This window comes from Phalacrocorax carbo, chromosome 5 (genome assembly GCF_963921805.1).
Source record: "Phalacrocorax carbo chromosome 5, bPhaCar2.1, whole genome shotgun sequence".
NCBI lineage: Eukaryota > Metazoa > Chordata > Aves > Suliformes > Phalacrocoracidae > Phalacrocorax > Phalacrocorax carbo.
In genome coordinates, this window is record NC_087517.1 from 53,445,018 (window position 1) to 53,462,237 (window position 17,220).

At 53.5% G+C, this 17,220-nt stretch overlaps 1 protein-coding gene across 2 annotated transcripts; it reads right to left on the reverse strand.

Moving 5' to 3' along the window:
* Positions 1-4,001: 4,001 nt before the first annotated feature.
* Positions 4,002-15,057, reverse strand: IFITM10 (interferon induced transmembrane protein 10). 2 transcript variants are annotated; one of them, XM_064452508.1, is made up of 3 exons: positions 14,994-15,057; positions 13,694-14,108; positions 4,002-4,886 (listed from the first exon to the last, which is right to left on the reverse strand). In XM_064452508.1, the coding sequence occupies exons 1-3, from the start codon at positions 15,017-15,019 to the stop codon at positions 4,737-4,739; spliced, it is 591 nt and encodes a 196-aa protein (XP_064308578.1). In that variant the 5' UTR covers positions 15,020-15,057; the 3' UTR covers positions 4,002-4,736. The 2 variants fall into 2 exon arrangements, with proteins under 2 accessions (XP_064308578.1, XP_064308577.1); XM_064452507.1 differs by lacking the exon at positions 14,994-15,057 and adding an exon at positions 14,566-14,705.
* Positions 15,058-17,220: the final 2,163 nt, after the last annotated feature.

Below are 17,220 nucleotides of genomic sequence, written 5' to 3' on the forward strand. Positions count from 1 at the left end.
GAAATACTCATCAAGCTGTCAAGCTCAGTTTCCTGAAGGAATACAATTAAATCTCTACATGGTAACGTGACCATCAGTTCTTCCCCACCTCAAAATATGCTTCTCAAGCAGTGTTCGGCTGTTCCTCTCTTCCACCCCCTCCTCTCGGTTTTGCTTCCCGTCGCTGAGTGCAACAGAGGCTGTGGCTTCGCAGCCAAAAAAAAAGGTGTGATTTGGAGAGCGTGGTGTGACGTTGTGAGTGGCAGAGTGAAAAGGCAGAAAGCAACCCTCAAAAGCCTGCCTTCTGCTACACTGGGTGTCAGCCTTGGCAAAACCTGAGCTTCCAGAATTTTCTTGCAAAATTAAAAAAAAGGAATCAATTAGAGGACCTGTCAGATTTGGCTGCTGCTTTTCTTTCCCTTGTTTCCTCAAAATGAAAAAATAAAGTTCTTTCTTTTGCTTAACAGCACAGTCAGTGCAATCTGGGATGTACCTGCCTGCCAGTATGTGGGAACACAGTTTTGCTGTCTCAATTTGGGGTTCCCCGACGCTGGCAAGATGAAATGGATGCTAAGCACCTTGATGCTGCTGCGCTTGGAAGACATCTGCATGAATAAATTACTTCTTTTTTTTTTCCTGAGCAAGTCTGCAAATCTGTGTGTTCCCCTAATTTTCCCCATTTGGGGGGTGCTCTCCTACTGCCATGAGTTTGGAGGGGCTCCATTAAAATGAATGGGGGGCACCAGGAGAGAGGAGGGGACAGCACAAGGGCTTTGCTGCTCCCAGCCCAGGGCTGCAGGCGGAGCTGAGGCGAGGGCTGTGTTGGAGCCGAGCATCTGCTTGGAACTAATCATCCATGCTCTAGCCACAGTGTTACTGCATCCTCCTCTGCTACCCTGTTCTTGTCCAAGGCAGGTTTGGGTGGACCTCGGACCTGCTGCAGCACAGCAATTTCAGTGTTCACACCTCCTGCAATGTGGGCAACAAATGATAAATATGATGGTTACTAATAATAGCCCACCCTCTCCATCCCTGATGGTTTATGCATGCAAAAATGCTGCAGAGTCAGTACAATATTCCCCCTGGTTCATTAAACCAGCATCCATTTTCCTGCAGATAAGACGGTCCGTCAGGGGAAGGGATGATGGTAACTCATTTGTCACACTTGTTAAATGTAGGAAAGGCTGGCTTTGGGTCACTTCCAATTTTGTGTCAGCTCTGCCTTTATCTGAGAAGCCCTGTGACTGCATGCCAGGCAGGGCAGCTCTCTCCTGCATGGCGTAGGAGATGAGGATGGTGGCACTGTCCCCACAAGGTTTCGCAGAGCTGGAGGGGTGTCCAAGGACAAAAGCACTGGCAACATGGCTCCAATGCGTCGCAGCTCATAGACAGGAATGCACTTGTTATTGCAAGAGGTGCCAGGCATGCTGGTCCCACAGTGACCTAAAGCTGCAGCTTTGAGCCCCTGGCAGTACAAGGAGGGTCTCACTGCATAAGTTATCCCGTGAGCCCATCCTGACAAGCTTGTGTTTGGGCTGCAAATCTTGAGAGGTACAATGGGTGCCTGGATGAAGGATATTGAGCCAACATGTTGGGAAAGGCCAACATGAGCTTGGTGCAGGTACAGGGAGAGGGAAAAGGTGATGCAATCTCAACTCAGAGGATTTCAGGGTGACTAGTCCCTGTTTTGCATAAACTTGCACCATCCCAGCAGGCTTTAATTTGCTCCAGTTATCAGCTGCCAGCTCAGGGTGGCTGCAATGCAAGTTGTATGCTGGTATGCAGATAATGCTAGTCACAAGTGGTGTTCCCCAGGGCTCAGTGTTGGGGCCAGTCTTGTTTAATATCTTTATTGACGATCTGGACAAGGGGATTGAGTGCACCCTCAGTAAGTCTGCAGATTACACCAAAATGGGCAGAAGTGTTGATCTGTTCAAGGGTAGGAAGGCTCTACAGAGGAACCTAGGCAGGCTGGATCGATGGGCCAAGGCCAATTGTATGAGGTTTAACAAGTCCAAGGGCTGGGTCCTGCACTTTGGTCACAACAACCCCTTGCATCGCTACAGGCTTGGGGAAGAGTAGCTGGAGAGCTGCCTGGCAGAGAAGGACCTGGGTGTGTTGGCTGACAGCCAGCTGAACATGAGCCAGCAGTGTGCCCAGGTGGCCAAGAAGGCCAACGGCATCCTGGCTTGTATCAGGAAGAGTGTGGCCAGCAGGAGCAGGGAGGTGATTGTGCCCCTGTACTCGGCACTGGTGAGGCCGCACCTCGAGTACTGTGTTCAGTTTTGGGCCCCCTCTACAAGAAGGACATTGAGGTGCTGGAGCGTGTCCAAAGAAGGGCAACGAAGTTGGTGAAGGCTCTAGAGAGCGAGTCTTATGAGGAGTGGCTGAGGGAGCTGGGGTTGTTTAGTCTAGAGAATAGGAGGCTGAGGGAAGACCTTATCTCTCTCTACAACTACCTGAAAGGAGGTTGTAGTGAGGTGAGTGTTGGTCTTTTCTCCTAAGTTGCTAGCAATAGGATGAGAGGAAATGGCCTCAAGTTGTGTCAGGGGAGGTTTAGATTGGATACTAGGAAAAATGTCTTTATTGAAAGAGTGGTCAGGCACTGGAACAGGCTGCCCAGAGAGGTGGTGGACTCACCATCCCTAGAGGTATTAAAAAAATATGTAGACGTGGCGCTTAATGGCATGGTTTAGGAGACATGGTGGTGTTGCGTTGATGGTTGGACTTGATGATCCTAGAGGTCTTTTCCAACCTTAAGGTTTCTATGCTTCTATGATTCATATTGGCTGCACCTTCTTTGGAAGCATTGCCATCGCAACAGGCCACCTCCTTCTTCTGTCAGGGACAAGGACTGGATACAGCCTCTAGATATGTTAGGATGGAAATGTGCCAATGACTATGACCCCTCAGATCTTGCTTCAGCAAGGGAGCAAGAAGTAGGAAAGAGAGGTTGGGAAGAGTCTTGACCTCTAGGTGAGTGATCACACAGCAGTTCATGGCCAAGGTACTTCCCAAGGCACCATGTACTGCACTGCCAGCAGAAATTTCAGTGCAAATCAGACCCCTGATCTTGTCTAGCATGGAAATGCTCTCCAGTGAGTGGGGAGCAGGTAGGGCTGCAGGTCCTCTTGCTCATAGCTTCCCCATAAGTCCAGGCTGGGGTTAAGGTGTGAAGACCTGGACAGGGAGGAGGTGGCATCTCACAAGGCTTTCAGGGAAGCATTCTCATGGTCTGCCCCCACATCTCACTATGGCACAGACCTCACTGAACACAGCCCAGACAGCACATTGATTTAATCACATGCTCAGCAGAGGATGAAGCATCCTACGGCAGCCTGTATTCATTCCTCATTTCTTGCTGCACCTTCACTTTTGTGGTGGGTGCAAAAGTGGATGCTGTTGCCTCCTCTCAGCTCCATGGCTGGTCTGCAGTGACTGGTCTCCCTTGGCACAAGGTCACCTTACTGGAAAAAGATGAGGCAACTGCAGCATATGAGATGAGATGAAGGGTCAGAGTTGCTGAAAAGCTGTATTTTAGTCCTGGTTTTGCCATTCATTTGTGGTGTTTTCAAGTCAGGGCGTGTGGATTTGCAGCATCACAGGCAGCTATTGGGAAGGGCTCCATGCTCCTGTCTTGTTCAGTGGCCAACGCATGGCGTCTCCAAAATCTGGCTCTCGGTAACGACCCCGGGAAGTGCTGCAGTAGCAGCAGGCTCAGACTGCGGTGATTTATTTCTATCTTCAACACTGGCCCTAGCAGGGGAGGGGGGACCTGCCCACTCAGCAGCCTTTGCTTGCTTGCGATTGATCTACCATCATGGAAGTCATTGAGGTCTCTGCTCTTCAATCTGGATCTGTGCCCTCTTTTATGGCTGCGTGCAGCTCTGACCTGCAGTAACATCCCTCACTCCTGCTTTAAATCTCTCCCAAGCAGCTGCTGGTGACATTATCATTTTCTCTTGCCAGCCTGTAGGGACCAGGAGCCCAGCACTCCTAAGGAAAGAATTAAACCAGCAGCATCAGATATCAGAGGTATCTTTATTGATTGTTTACAGAAATACAGTAGCACTCGGTTTAGGGGGCTTAGGTGAGTTCTTCAGAAGGTGCCTTCCTTCTCAGCATTGCCGGGAGATCCTGAGGAGAAACCTGCCCTTTAACGCTTTGGGGCTTCTCTGGAGTCTTTGGGGCTCCCTAGCATGAACTTCCTAACACCCTCAGCTCTCCAGAGGTTGTGAGTTGTTTGAACCAGTGGATGAAACTCAAGAGAGGAAAAGGAAAACAAACACCTGTACATTCAGGGGTGGTGGGGTGGTCTGAACACGTCTGATATGTTGTGAGCCAGCCCTGCCACAGTCACCATCCATCACTGCACACACCTCCTGCTCAGCAGGACCCTGTTGCTCCCCAGAGCTCAGCTTTCTGCTGCCCGGCATGCGACGCTCTCGGCTTTGCAGGCTCTTGTCACACAGCTTGTTGGCCATAAAATAAATATTTCTTGGTCTATTTTTCTCCCTATACATGTGTAAGAGTAAGACCCTTTCCTACAGCAGTTCACAAACTGTTTGGGGGCAGGAAGGGTATGCTCAGCTGGGCCGATCAGCTCATTTATTTCTGTATTTAATTGCCTTTTTTTTTTGTTTTACAATCAAGTTGGAGTGTGTTTTTTTCTTTTTTGCGTCCTTGCTACAAGAAACAACTGCAGACACTTCTGGCAAAGAGGCATTTTGGCGGCAGCCGCTGCTGTTGGCCTCACTCTAGTAGTCAGTGAGGGGGTATCGCAGGAAGATGAAGATAAGGATGATACAGAAGGTGGCAAGGGCTGAGCTGGTGATGTTAAAAAGCCGGGCTGTCTTGGCATCTTCGACTGCTCCATTTAAGTCATTGAGGAGTTTCTTATCCCGGACCTGAGACAAAAATAAAAAATAATAATTGGGAGATGTATAAAAAGACATATCTTGTTTCAAGCAATACCCACACCGTAGGGTACCTGTACAGCGGACAAGGGCTGAGCTGTGCCTCTTTGCCCCTGAATGCTTAGCATGTCATAAAAAACCCCCAAGGTGGGGTTTGCACCCCAGCTCTGCTATGGGTTGAGCTTGTGAAGCCAAGCACTGGAATGCCTGTGGGCTGGAAACACCTGGGAGTGGAGAAGACCTGGAATAGTGACCCATTGCTGTTACCATCCAAGCAAACCAAGTCCCTGTGGCCCCTGGAATGAGGCAGTGCCATTTTGAGCCTCAGGGTGCACAAGGGAACTGAGGTATCATCGTGCACCCCACGCACATGGGCACTGAATCATCCTTCCCACTATGTCACAGCCCCCTGGCCCTGCACCACTGGGCTTTGGCTCACCCAGGCCTGTGAGCAAGGAGGCTAGCCACTGTTCTTGTGTGCATCCTGTGCTTCCGTCTGTGCTGAGGGGCTGAGCAGACAAAACCTGGCATGGCATCCTACTGCGGCTCCAGCACTGCGCATGAGCTTCCAGCATATTAAGCAGTCCTGGGTTAATGAGTTCCTTTTGCAGGTCTTATGCAGCTCGTGTAGCATCTCTGCCACTGGCAGTTTTCAATCCTGACAGCACAGTCTGCTCTCTTCATTATCCTGCAGGCTGGCACTTTCATGGCTTGCCTTGGGACAGCTCTGCAGTGGGTAGGGATTGTGCATATTCATGTCACTGGCTTGCCTCCACCTCCTCCAGTCTGCCAGGCAGCGCATGGCACTGCCAGGCAGCAATGGCACCAGCAGGCAGCAGATAGCAGAGCTAGGCAGCGATGCCACTAGGAGGCAGTGATGACATTACCAGGCAGCGATGGCACTAGCAGGCAGCAGATGACACCGCAAGGCAGCAATGCCACTAGCAGGCATGGGTGGCATTACCAGGCAGCGATGGCACAGCCAAGCAGCGCATGGCACTAGCAGGCAGCAGATGGCATCGCCAGGCAGCAAATGCCACTAGCAGGCAGTGATGGCACTGCCATGCAGCAATGGCATCATCAGGCAGCAGATGGCACCGCCAGGCAGCACATAGCACATGCAGGCAGCAGACAGCACTGCCCGCCAGCAGCAGCTCCGCAGTTTGAGCCCAGCAGATGAGTGGTCAGGCTCCATCCCTTCCTAGCAGGGATGTGTCCCTGCCCCCAAGCTGCCCCATCAGCCAACACTCAGCAGACCCAAGCAGCTAGAGCCACGGGAAGGTGGGACGAAAAGGACCAGGAGACTTTACCCCTCTTCCCCTTCCCGCGTCCGAGTGGGGTGTCCTTCGCAGCCTGCCTTTGCCGCTGGCAGCATGAGGTGCTGCCGGGCTGAACGCTAGATGGCGGTGGCAGGCTGCGAAATCCAGCCTCAGAGTGCTACCTAGAAATATTGAAAGGCTTTTATCGACCTGGAGCTTTCAAAAAAGACTCTACGATGGATTCAGACCACGTCTTAGTGACTTTTTCTCTCCCCCTCCCGCAGTGCTTACCCACGGGGCTGTCCTGAAAGCCTTCTGTGACTTGCCAGACGTGGGAAAGGGTTACTGAACCCCTCGTTCCCACTGGGCCATGCTGGTTCACAGGGCCTCCAAAACCACATCTCAGGCACTCAAGTGACATCCCCTCCTCTGTCACACCACTGAGGACCTCTCTGCAGAAGCACCCGCTGCTCTTCATTAACCCTGGACTGTGGGGAGGGAGGCTGCTGCTGGCATGAGGCCTGCAGGAGCCAGTGCTAGCAGGCACATAGGCAAGAGCTCTGTCTTCCTCCTCAAATTAAATCCTGCGCTGCCATGTCCTCAGCCTCTGTTGCAGCACGCTCCTGAGAGCCTGCAGCTGGAGCTGGGGCCATCTGCCCATCACCCTGCTGCTGAGCACTCAGCAGCTTCAGGGCATCCTTCTGGGAGTGAGGACAGGGGAGACTCACAAACCGCATGTGATTCTGTGCCATGCTTGGCTGGTGCTCCCAGCAGCGGAGATGACCTCTGGGAAGGCAGCAAGCTGGCAGCCTGGGAGCCTGCATGCCTTTTTGTGTCAGCTGTGTGTCTGGTATCACTCACCTTTGAAGTTACTGAGTAGGTTTAGCATCCTCCTGAAAAACCCTGGACACAGCAGAGCTGGGAAGCTGGCACCTCCTCACCCATCGGTGAGAAGCATGGAGGACCCTGCAGCCAGAGCCGCAGGGGCACTGGATTCAGGCCAGAAATCCCACTCGCTGCTCCCGGCAGGCTCTTTGAAGCTCTCACGTGCTTTCCTTTTCCCAGCAGCGGGGCTGCCAGAGGCAAACCCTGTAGAGATCGAATGTCTTTTACCCCTTCCTCAGCTGTAACCCAGCCGTGGCTGGGAGAGGTTGCTCTCTGCCACAGGCAAGCCAGTGTTTGTCATCGGTGTTTGTTGTCAGTGTTTGCCAGGCAGGCAGAGGTTTCTCCAGCAGACCAGCGTGACCACCGCACCGAGCTCTGCAACCCTCCTGCTGCCGAGCCACTTGCTTTGCCTTTGTGGGGCTAGTGCCTCTTGGCCCTGGGAGCTCTCCCCCACTCCAAGCCTCCTGCTCCTCCTTTCCCCAGGGGTGTCCTGCTGCCCTAATTTCCATGCCCAGCCCTCTCCCAGTGCTCCCAGCAGCCTCTCTCACCTGACAGTAGCTCACACTTGTGACTGGTGCTTTAGCTCTTTCCCACAGCCTCCTTTGGCAGCACCTGCCCTCAACTTTCCTGTGGCTCTCCCTCTGTTCCTGCTCCAGTCCTGCTGCTCCTCAGCATCTCTAGTGAAGGGTGCCCAGGGCTGCCCTCTCCCCAGTGCCACCATTTCCTCCGTTCCCTTTTTGTCTTTCCTGTCTCTTCTCTTTCCTGCTGTTTGGGCATAAACAATGATATGGCCTTTGACTCCTGCCTGCAGGCACCCAGCTGCCTCCTCTCCCTACCCTGCCAGCCAGTCCCACCCACCCGCTCCCACCAACCCCTGAGGCACACAGAGCTCTGCCCACATTCCCTGTCTCCAGCAGCCTCCCACCCTTCTCCTTCCCTAGTTCTCATCAGGCTGCTCTGGCCTTGGTCACCTGGATCCCTCATCCTTACCGAGTCCTTGGTCCCCTTCCTCTCCTCCCTTTTTATTTCCCCATACACCCTATGGCTTCAGTGTCACCCTCATGCAAATAATTCCTTAATGTCTGTTACCAATTTTATTGCAATGAAGCCTCTAAGTGTCAGACAAGTTCCAGGGCCCCTGTGGCACACAAACACAATGAAAAGACGTTTCTCCTTCCAAACCACTCACAGCCCTGGTCTCCTGCATCTCTCCAGGGTGGCCTCACCTCCTCCTGCCTGACCTTGCACCCCCAGATGCTCACAGATGTCTCCTTTCAATGTCCTACTGCAGCATCTGAGCTGGGCTCTGGAGGAGGAGCTCTCCTGGAGAGCAGATACGTGTTTTGGCTCCTTCCCCACTCTGTCCTTAAGGAGATGTCAGTGTCTTTCTTATAGCTCAGCCTCAGCTTTTCCCATGTTCATGCTCCTGTGGCCAACATCACCTTAATGTGCTGGCAGCTGGTGCACGAGCTTCTGGGAGCCCTAGAAAGTGCTTCCTTCAACAGCCAAGGAGGTGAGGCATTGGAGGGACAGGCCTCCAGGGTCACAAGGCTGAACCCCCCCAAACCTGTGTGGTGTTTCTTTAGTCACAGACTCTTTTCTCATCATCACTTTGACCCTTCTCACCTTGCCTAAAATTATTTGGGGATTTTTGGCCCTGCTTTGCACTGAGATGACTGGTGTGTAAGGATAATTATCCTGCACCTGCTGACTGGTGCCTGTTCCTCAGGCACCCCAAAGCGCTGTGTGGTGGCCCTTTTGGAGATCCCATCCTGGACAAGGCAAAGCGCATCTCTGGTCTGGCTTGACAACTTACACATCTCCTTTCCGCTTCCATGCCTGACCTTCCATGAAACACAGCCTGCTTTTGCAGTTTAACATGCGAACACTCCTCCTCCCCTCTCCCACCAGTGAAAGCCAGTGGTGGCCTTTCCCTCTGTTCCTGCTTGTCTTTCACCTCCCTGCTGCATGCCTTGCTCTCCACCATCTCCATCTCACCTTGTTCTCCAGTATCTCCAGCTCACCTTGTCCTCCAATACCTCCAGGGTGCCGGTGTCTGAGGGTTCTTTCTCTCCTCCCTCTGACCACCGTCTTCTGCCCTTCCTCCTGTTTGTGCTTTGCCTTCATCTTCCTCTCCAAGTGTTCTCCTTGACTCCTACCATCCCACTCCTTCCCGATCCCTTCCCCAGCCCCATACCACCCCTCTCTCTGCTCTGGGGCTTAGCCCCTCTTTTTTTTGGGAGCAGGAAACTTGCTGTGTGGATACAAACTGCTGCCTCAGCTTGCAGGATGAGGTGAATGGTTTACTGATAATGAGCATAATGTAATCAGTCTGTATTTAAGGCAGTCCAGCTTTTAGCGTGCAGCCCACAGCTGGCTGTCTGTAAATCCCATTTCCATGCAGAGCTCTGTGTCCCTACACAGAAGGAGCTCTGGACAGGATCCTTGGATTTATTTGCTCTGTGAATTGGTCAAGAGCTCTCAAGCTCTCATACCTCCACCATACTGGCACCAGCATCATGGGGCCGTCGCCTCTGCGTTTCACCCACCTCCATAAACCATTGTTCCTCCCAAAAAGCAGGCTGAGATCCTGCCTGAGAGGTTGGGTGACGCAGCCTCTCTGCTCCTTGGAGTTAATAAATAGCTACGGATTTGTGCCAGTCTGCTTCCACTTCAAACAGGGAAAGTCAACACACAGTGAGAGGGGAAGGTAAACAGCTGTGCCCAGAGCTGCATGCTAAGGGCTAGGCAGAGAGCAAGCAGGAGAGGAGAGCTCAGCTCAGCTCTCCTGGGGTGCTATCACACTGCAAATTTCAGTGGCCTCAAGGGGCAGGAAAACTCTGTGAGCAACCCTGTGGGCTGCTGGTGGGGCTTGAAATGTCAGCAGGGCTTCTTGCCATCTTCAACTCTATACAGCCACAACATGGCATCTGTACCATGGCTTGTCTCAGATCCCAGCTCCTCTGATCTACTGCCTCATGGAGTAATGGGTACTGAGGAGGACTTGGCTCACCCTGGTGGTCTCTGGCGATTAACCTCCTAACAACTGAAGCAAGATCTCCTGCCACCAGGCACTGATGCATCATTAATTACCTCTTGGAGCTGGGAAAGAGGAGGGGAGGGAGCTACTGCATGTTGGGCCACGACATTTGCTCCTGAAGAAAACCAACTGAATCCAAAATGTTGCCACTGGAGAGATACTCGCATCTGTTGCTAAGCTGGAGTTAAGGTTACTTTAGTGTTTCTAAATTCCCTGGTCCTGCTGTTTATCTCTTCTTGCCCAGCACCAACATGTGCTTACATGCAAGTGTCTTGCTTGCACTCCAGGAGGCTGACCTTGAGGAGCCTGAGATGCTAGAAATAACCCCTGGAGGGATATGTGAGTTGGTGTGTCTCCGTTGCAGCCCAGCAAGCTCTATCTGCTCAGGATGTGACCTGCTATGGGTGTAAAGACGAGGCATGCTGTCACACCGTTATTCAGAGCACTTGGCCGGGGTGTCTGTCACACAGAGTACTTGGCTTGGATGTCACAGTCTTTGCCCTCCCCTGACTTTGTGTGTTTCTTAGAGTAAGAGCATAAGTTCCTTGGTGCTGGTGTGGGTTTTTGGCATTTTTTTAATCAATGGTCACCACAATGAAATAGCATTTCCCTGCAGAAAGAAACCTAGAAGGCAGCAGCTGATGTGCAAAAGGCCAAGCAGACATGGAGGTACTGTTTTCCCAGCTGTGGCTGAGACCAGTAAAAGTGGGCATGGGGAAGAAGACAGCTTTATGGTAATATTCAAGTGTATATAAGCATACATCTGGCTTCCAGTGTGGGCATTGTGCTGCTGAAACTGGTGGAAATACTAATGTGTGCTAAGGTCCATAATGAAACATCTCATGGACTTGGGGCACAAAGGAGCTACTGCTCTATTAATGGTATGAATCTGGCAAAACCAGATGATGTTTATGGCAGGGTATTGAAAATGTTATTTCTGATAATAAAAATGATGATTCCTGAGGTTGCTAGATCTTTCAGTTATTTAAAGGAAATGGAAAAACCATAACCTGGGAACCTTTTAATGCCATCAGTGCCCTGATGGTCCTTCAGCCAGGAAACCTGTGCTCCACTGGCTGAGGGCTCTGCCATCAGAGGTCCCAGAATGGGCTTAGGGAGGGGAAGGTGCTGCTCCCCTCCTCACCCTCCCACAGCACCTTACTCAGTCTCTGCAGAGCACGGACATACTAGGAAGGCTGGGACTTAAGTTATCTGCTGCTAAATTGTCCTTACATTTAATTGCAGAGGAACAGAAGAAGTCTGTTCAAAGGTACACCTGTCCCCAGGGCTTTCCTTACTTCTGCTTTCTCTGAGCTTCTGGGAAAAACATTATTGACTGTAAAAGAGATGAAAACAACAGGCTTCTGGGGAAACGACCCTAACGTTCAGTCTGGCCAGGATGTTGTGAGGGTCTGTGCCCTAGCTGTGAGTGAGGAATGACCCTGTCTTTCATAACATCCTGGTTGTCTTCTCCAGGACAGACCTTCTGCTACTGCCCCAGCATCCCCATTGCCTCTCACCAGCCGTCCCAACAGCAGCCTGCAAAGGGCATTTGCCATCCCTTTGGCCACTTGCTAGCTCTGTCCCGTGCCTCTAAGGGACTTTTTGTTTCTATTTTCCCCCTCCCACAGAGTCACAGCCACTGGGGAGCTCCAAGACCAGAGCAGAGTTATTTCTACCTGCTCAGCTCTGTGTTTGTTCAGGTACCACAGTTACATCTGATCAGCTACCGCCTCCGCAATCCAAAAGCCAAGGCTGGTTTTTGACAGCCATCTTCTATCTTTCTTTCTGTGATTTGGAGTATACCTGCCCATTTGCCTTCCCTCACCACTGCTTCTTTTTTTCATACTGGAGTTTATGTCCTCTAGACCTTTGCAGCCAGATACTGAGCCCATGCCTCTGCCCTGGCATGAGGCTCCAGCCCTGGGTTACTTCTGGGCTTTGCCCGCCCTTCCACTTTGTGTCAAGGATAGTGAAGGGTCCGGCTGTTAAAAACCTTGTAGGTGGCAAACCCTATTCCATCCTGTCTGCTGGGGATGGGTCAGCTTCAGGATGCTCTCCTGCCTCCGCTGCTGGCTGCAGCCGAGGGACCGCATCTACCCTAATACCTGCTATAGCTGCTGCTGTGTCCTCATGATGTGAAACCCTTTCTTAGCCCACTGTGTTTGTGCCTCTTGCATGGGAAAGACACTGTTTGTTAAAGGCAAATTCAGATGAGCAAAGACACACAAAAAAGGAGGAAGCCAGTTTCTTCCCTCACTGGCTAAATGGGTAGGGGTATTAAGGGACTATCTCCCTGCCACTTGTGTTAGGCTGCCACTGCCTGGATTTGCCCTTGGGTCAGTCCTGCTTGTGGTGATGCTCAGCCCCAGCATGATTTAAGCTATTAAGTGCTTCACCCAGGCAGCAATGAAGCCTGCTGCATGGATTGTGGATGGGTGCTCATTGCCCGTCTTGGGGAAGGGGAAACTGAGGCAGACACCATAGTGCTAGTGGTGGGCAAGGCTAGGGCACGGGTCTGCAGACGTGACCCTGAGCCTTTCTGCCAGAGACCCTGACAGGCTCAGAAGCAGCCTCCCAGCAGTGCTGGGCACTCGCAGTCCAGCTCATAGAAGCTGGATAGGGTTAATTGATCTGCCTCTGTGACAAAGCCCTTGCACCCTGGCCTTCCTCTAAATGCTGCCAAAACAAATCAGCTAGCTCCTCTGCGGGGCCACCCAGCTGCCCCCGGGCTCTCTGCACATACATTCAGTTAGTTTTGAGGCTGGCAGGCAGGGAAGGGGAGGGCAGCCCAGGCCTCCCTCTCCCAGCTGGTGAGTGGCTGCCTGTCTGCCAGGCACCATCCCTGCTGGGCTGCTCTCGTCTGCAGCTACTGGGAGTAACCCAGTCCCATCCCCTTCACTGGCTGTACTCCACACCATTGCTCTCTCCATCAACACAGCTCTATTTCACCCGGCCCCGATGCTGTGCAAAGCCCCCCTACACTCTTTTCCCCCTCCTCAGCTACCCAGGACTTGGTCCCAGGATGCTGGCTGGTCTCCAGGACTTGCCTTGGGATTTATAGGGCTTGCGGGGGGGTGGGGGGTGGGGGGCAGGGACTGGATCTGGCCTCCACTTCTCTTTTAATTAGGGAGAGGGCAAGAAGGAAACAGGCAGGGTTGCCCTGCACTTAGCAGCCTCTCCCCCCGCCCCCAACTTGCCAGCACTTGGCTGATCTTGGCCAGCTGCTTCTTATTGTTTCTGCCTGACCATATGACACTGCTGGATCCTACCCTGACAAAATTTCTAGCTGACGGGATCCTGAAGAAGGGACCAAGTGCCAGGGTGCCTGCAGGTGCAGCACGAGCTAAGCCAGCTTTGTGTTGCCTGCCCCTCACCCTACCACCATGGTCCAGAGGAGCCTCTGAGGGTACTGGAGCAAGTCAAAGTGCCACTTCCCCACCTGAAGCAACATCCCTGGCTACAAAACACACCTCAGCTCTCCTCATCCCCATCCCCAGTGGGTGCAGCCTCTCATTTAGTGGCAAAGGTGTGATTTACATTAGGTACAGTGCCCAAACACTCCCCCACCCCTCTAGCCACTTTTTACCCTGTGCCTTGGGCTCATTACTCACTTTCAATGAATAGGCCAAGGCGATGAAGCCGAGACAGCAGAAGTTGAGGTATACGAAGTTGAAGATAGACCAGAGATAGTAGTCATTCACTTCAGTGGTGTCCGGGTAGATTTCAATGACGGTGGTGGGGTTGGTCATCGTCTTCTTCTCCACCGAGTGCTTGCATGGGACTGCTGGCCTCAGGCTGTCCCCTTTGCAGCTCTTGCTCTCCATGAGATAAATGGCAGAGGAAGGGGACAGGACAGGTGAAGCTTGCTGGAGGGCCGGGGGCTTGGCAATGCAGGCAAAGCAGTCCTGTGGGCGGCCCTGCGGGGGTCTTGGAGTCCAGGCTACCCCCTCGAAGGGGCACGGTGGGCCCAGCGGGGGGTCCTGTGTCCTCTCCGTGGCGGCTGCCGCGGTGTCACCGCGCTCTGCCCTGTCAAAGCAAAAGCCCCCCCCCCGTGAAAAAAGGGGGTGAGGGGATGGGGGGGGGGGGGTGAGATGGGAAGAAAAAGGGGGAGAAGGAGTGGAAAAGGGGAGTTGTGGGGGGAAGGCAGGAGAGAGAGGGACCGGGAGACAGAGGAGAGACCTGGGAGAGGAGCGAGGGAGTGGGCAGAACAGAGAGGGAGGAGAGGAGGGCAGGCAGGAGGGGGAGGAGGGAGCACCGCTACGCCCGGGCACCACGAAGCCGCCGCCTCGGCGCGGAGCTGCTGCCGGCCCCGGCCCCGGCCCCGGCCCCGCGGCGGAGGCAGAGCGGCGGGCAGCAGCGGGCGGCATCCCGCCCCCTCTTTCTCCTCCCCCCCTCCTCAGCGCTGTCCTGCGTGACCCGCTCCCGAGTCACGAGTGGGGAAGAAATTAAAGAGAAGAAAACAAATAAATCCAGAAAGAAACACCTGGGAGGAACCGGGGTGGGTGGTCCTGGGGAGTTGCTAACTAGCCGCGCTGCATCTCCCCCGCAGCCTTCCCTGCCCGCCGGACGGTCTGTCTGTCCATCGGGGCCTTCTGCTTTCTGTCCCATGGCGGGACGGGAGCGGGTCTCCCGGTGCGGCAGAGCAGCCCGGCCCCTCGCCCTCCCTCCTTCCATCCCGAGGGTTCTATTTTTTGGAGGCTTTTTTCTTTGGCTGAGTCCTCATCTCTGCGGGATTCCAGGTGGGGTTGCATTTCTTGGTTCCCCCCCCCCCCCCCCCCCCGTTTTTGAAAGAATATCGTGGCTGGAGAGGAGGAGGAGGAGGCGGTAGAGGGGATGAAGACAGATGATGGGGAAGGGGATGTGGGGAGAGGTTCCCCCCCCCAGCTTTACAAATAGAAAAGACTAGTCCACCTCTCGTTGCCCGTCCGTCTGTCCATCCGTCTCCTCCGAAGGCATCAGGAGGAACGAGGGATACTCACAAGGAGGGATGCGGGGAGTCGCTGCATATCCGGCTCAGCACTGCCTCCGGCTCGGCTTCCCTGGCGCTGGAGTTGCGGGAGGAGGGGAGGGTGGGGGGGCACCCATGGGCTAGGGATGGGCAGGGGGGGAGTTAGGGGCTGGGAAGGTCAACCTGCAGCCCCCTCCCTCCCCCCCCCGAACACGTCCACGCAGGGGAGCTCCTCCGTGTCTCGGCGCTTCTCCTCACGTCCTCCCCACGGGGACGTCACCTCCTCCTTGGAGCATCGTGGCAGCTCCCCGCTGGAGAATGGCATCTCCTGGGCCCCGGCGCGCCTTCCTCGGCCATCAGGAGGGGATGCTCGGCCCCACTCTCCCCGGCATCATCCACAGAGACCTTTGCAGTGGGGACGTGCTGTAGCAGGGTTCGCTCCTGTGGGCCTGGGTGAAAACTTCCAGCAACTGTGGCAGGGGCATGTGGGAACAATGGGGACAGCGTGGTAAGGGGAGGTAGTGTCAATACAGAGCCATGGGGAAAAAAGTGCTTCGGTCATGGGATAAATCCGTGGGGGGTGGGGTGGGGGCGATAGATTCTGCCAGCACTGGGCAAATCCTGGTGTGGGCAGGAGCACGAGCACCCCAGCAGCAGGACGCAAGGTATGCAGCTGCTTTAGGGGAGGGAGGTGCAGATGTCACAAAGGATGGACAAGCCCAGGAGGATCTGGCCATGCCCAGGCTTGGCACAGGATTAGGGAAATGCTTGCTGCCTCTCATTGCCAACTGCCCTGGGAGCTGCATGGAAAGCTGATTCTGGGGTGTTGTGGTAGCATCCTCCTAGGAATGTGATGCTGGAGAGCAGCTGGTGCCTTTCAGGGACAGCTTGCAGGTCATTCAGGAGAACACAGCTGTGGCACAGGGAGGGTGAGGACATGAGGATATGCCGTGCCACCCTGCAGCAGTGGAGCCCGGCCTGGTGCAGGTGGCCTTGAGGCAGCAGCCACTTTGGCTGGGGCACTGGAGAAGGAGAGCAGAGAAATCCCAGAGTACTGGAAACCAGCAGGGTAGAACAAAAGTTTGCATGAGTGGTACCTACAGAGGAAGGGAAATCTTCTGGAAATGCCTTAATCCTACCCTCAAAGTGCTGAGCTAAGTAATAAGGATGGTAATTCACTTGGCTCTTTGCAAGCAGGTTTGGCTCCTGCACAGGGGCACCCACCCTGTGTTCATCCCCCACAAGTTGGTGTGATGCGAGGGGACTTCTTGCACAGCCACAGTGCTCCCAGGCTGGAGGCAGCCCAGTTTCCACGAGGCCTGTTTCATCCCTCTGAAGGCTCCTATGATGGTTAAAAAAGGACAAATTGCCCTCTGGTTTGGGATTTATTGCTGCTGGAGCAGTGTTGGGTCCTGCCAAAGTAAAGAGGGTTTTATTAGTGCCTGTGATGAGACCCAGGTCTCCCTCCAAGAAGCTGCTATGGAACAGAAGCAGCACTGGGGTGAGAGTGATGTTCCCATGGGATTAAAATGTTTACAGGAGAGGCAGAGCTGCGGTCAGCTGTTTTCAGCTTTTTTGGAGGGCTTGGACAAATCTGCGATCCACAGCTGTGCAGAGCACCCTTCCCACAGGCTCAGGAGGAACAACAAAACCCCTTGGATGCAGATTGCTGTCTGCCATAGGAGCTAATGGTGAGCCTGCTGTTCATTTGCCTGGGGAAAGTCGTGTAGGCATGGCTACTCGTCTTAATGTCAGGCAGGAATGGAGGTTAAGGAAAGAATATGGGAGGTCAAAGAGGGGGTCTGGAGGAGGCAAGAGGAGGCAGCAGGGTGGCGTAGGGGAACGTGGGATCAACAGAAGTAGGTGTGTACCCTGGGGTGGATAGGATTGAAAGGTCAGGGAGGGTGGATGGCTGTTTTTTCTCTTCTCTGGGTGCCTGATTAACCCTATGGTTTGTGGAGCACTTTTGGGTTGTTGGGTTGGTATTTCATGATCTTTCACAATGCTAAGTGAGAGGTTTATTACCATGGACCACAACAGCATATATGCAGCATCACCAGTTCAAAAACCATTCATATGACCCTTCAAAATTAGGGAACTGGCTTAAAAAATAATGACACAAGGAAGAAAAAAAAACCTTCAATATTCTGAATAATTTTAACACTCCTCCTATTTCCTGGAGTCTTTAAA

Coding starts and splice junctions, on each gene's coding strand:
- IFITM10 (XM_064452507.1), bottom strand. CDS start 14,690: ATGGGACAGAAAGCAGAAGGCCCCGATGGACAGACAGACCGTCCGGCG. Junction 14,109..14,565: donor CCCACCCCGGTTCCTCCCAG/GTGTTTCTTTCT, acceptor TTGCTTTGACAG/GGCAGAGCGCGGTGACACCG. Junction 4,887..13,693: donor CCTTGGCCTATTCATTGAAA/GTGAGTAATGAG, acceptor TTTTTGTCTCAG/GTCCGGGATAAGAAACTCCT.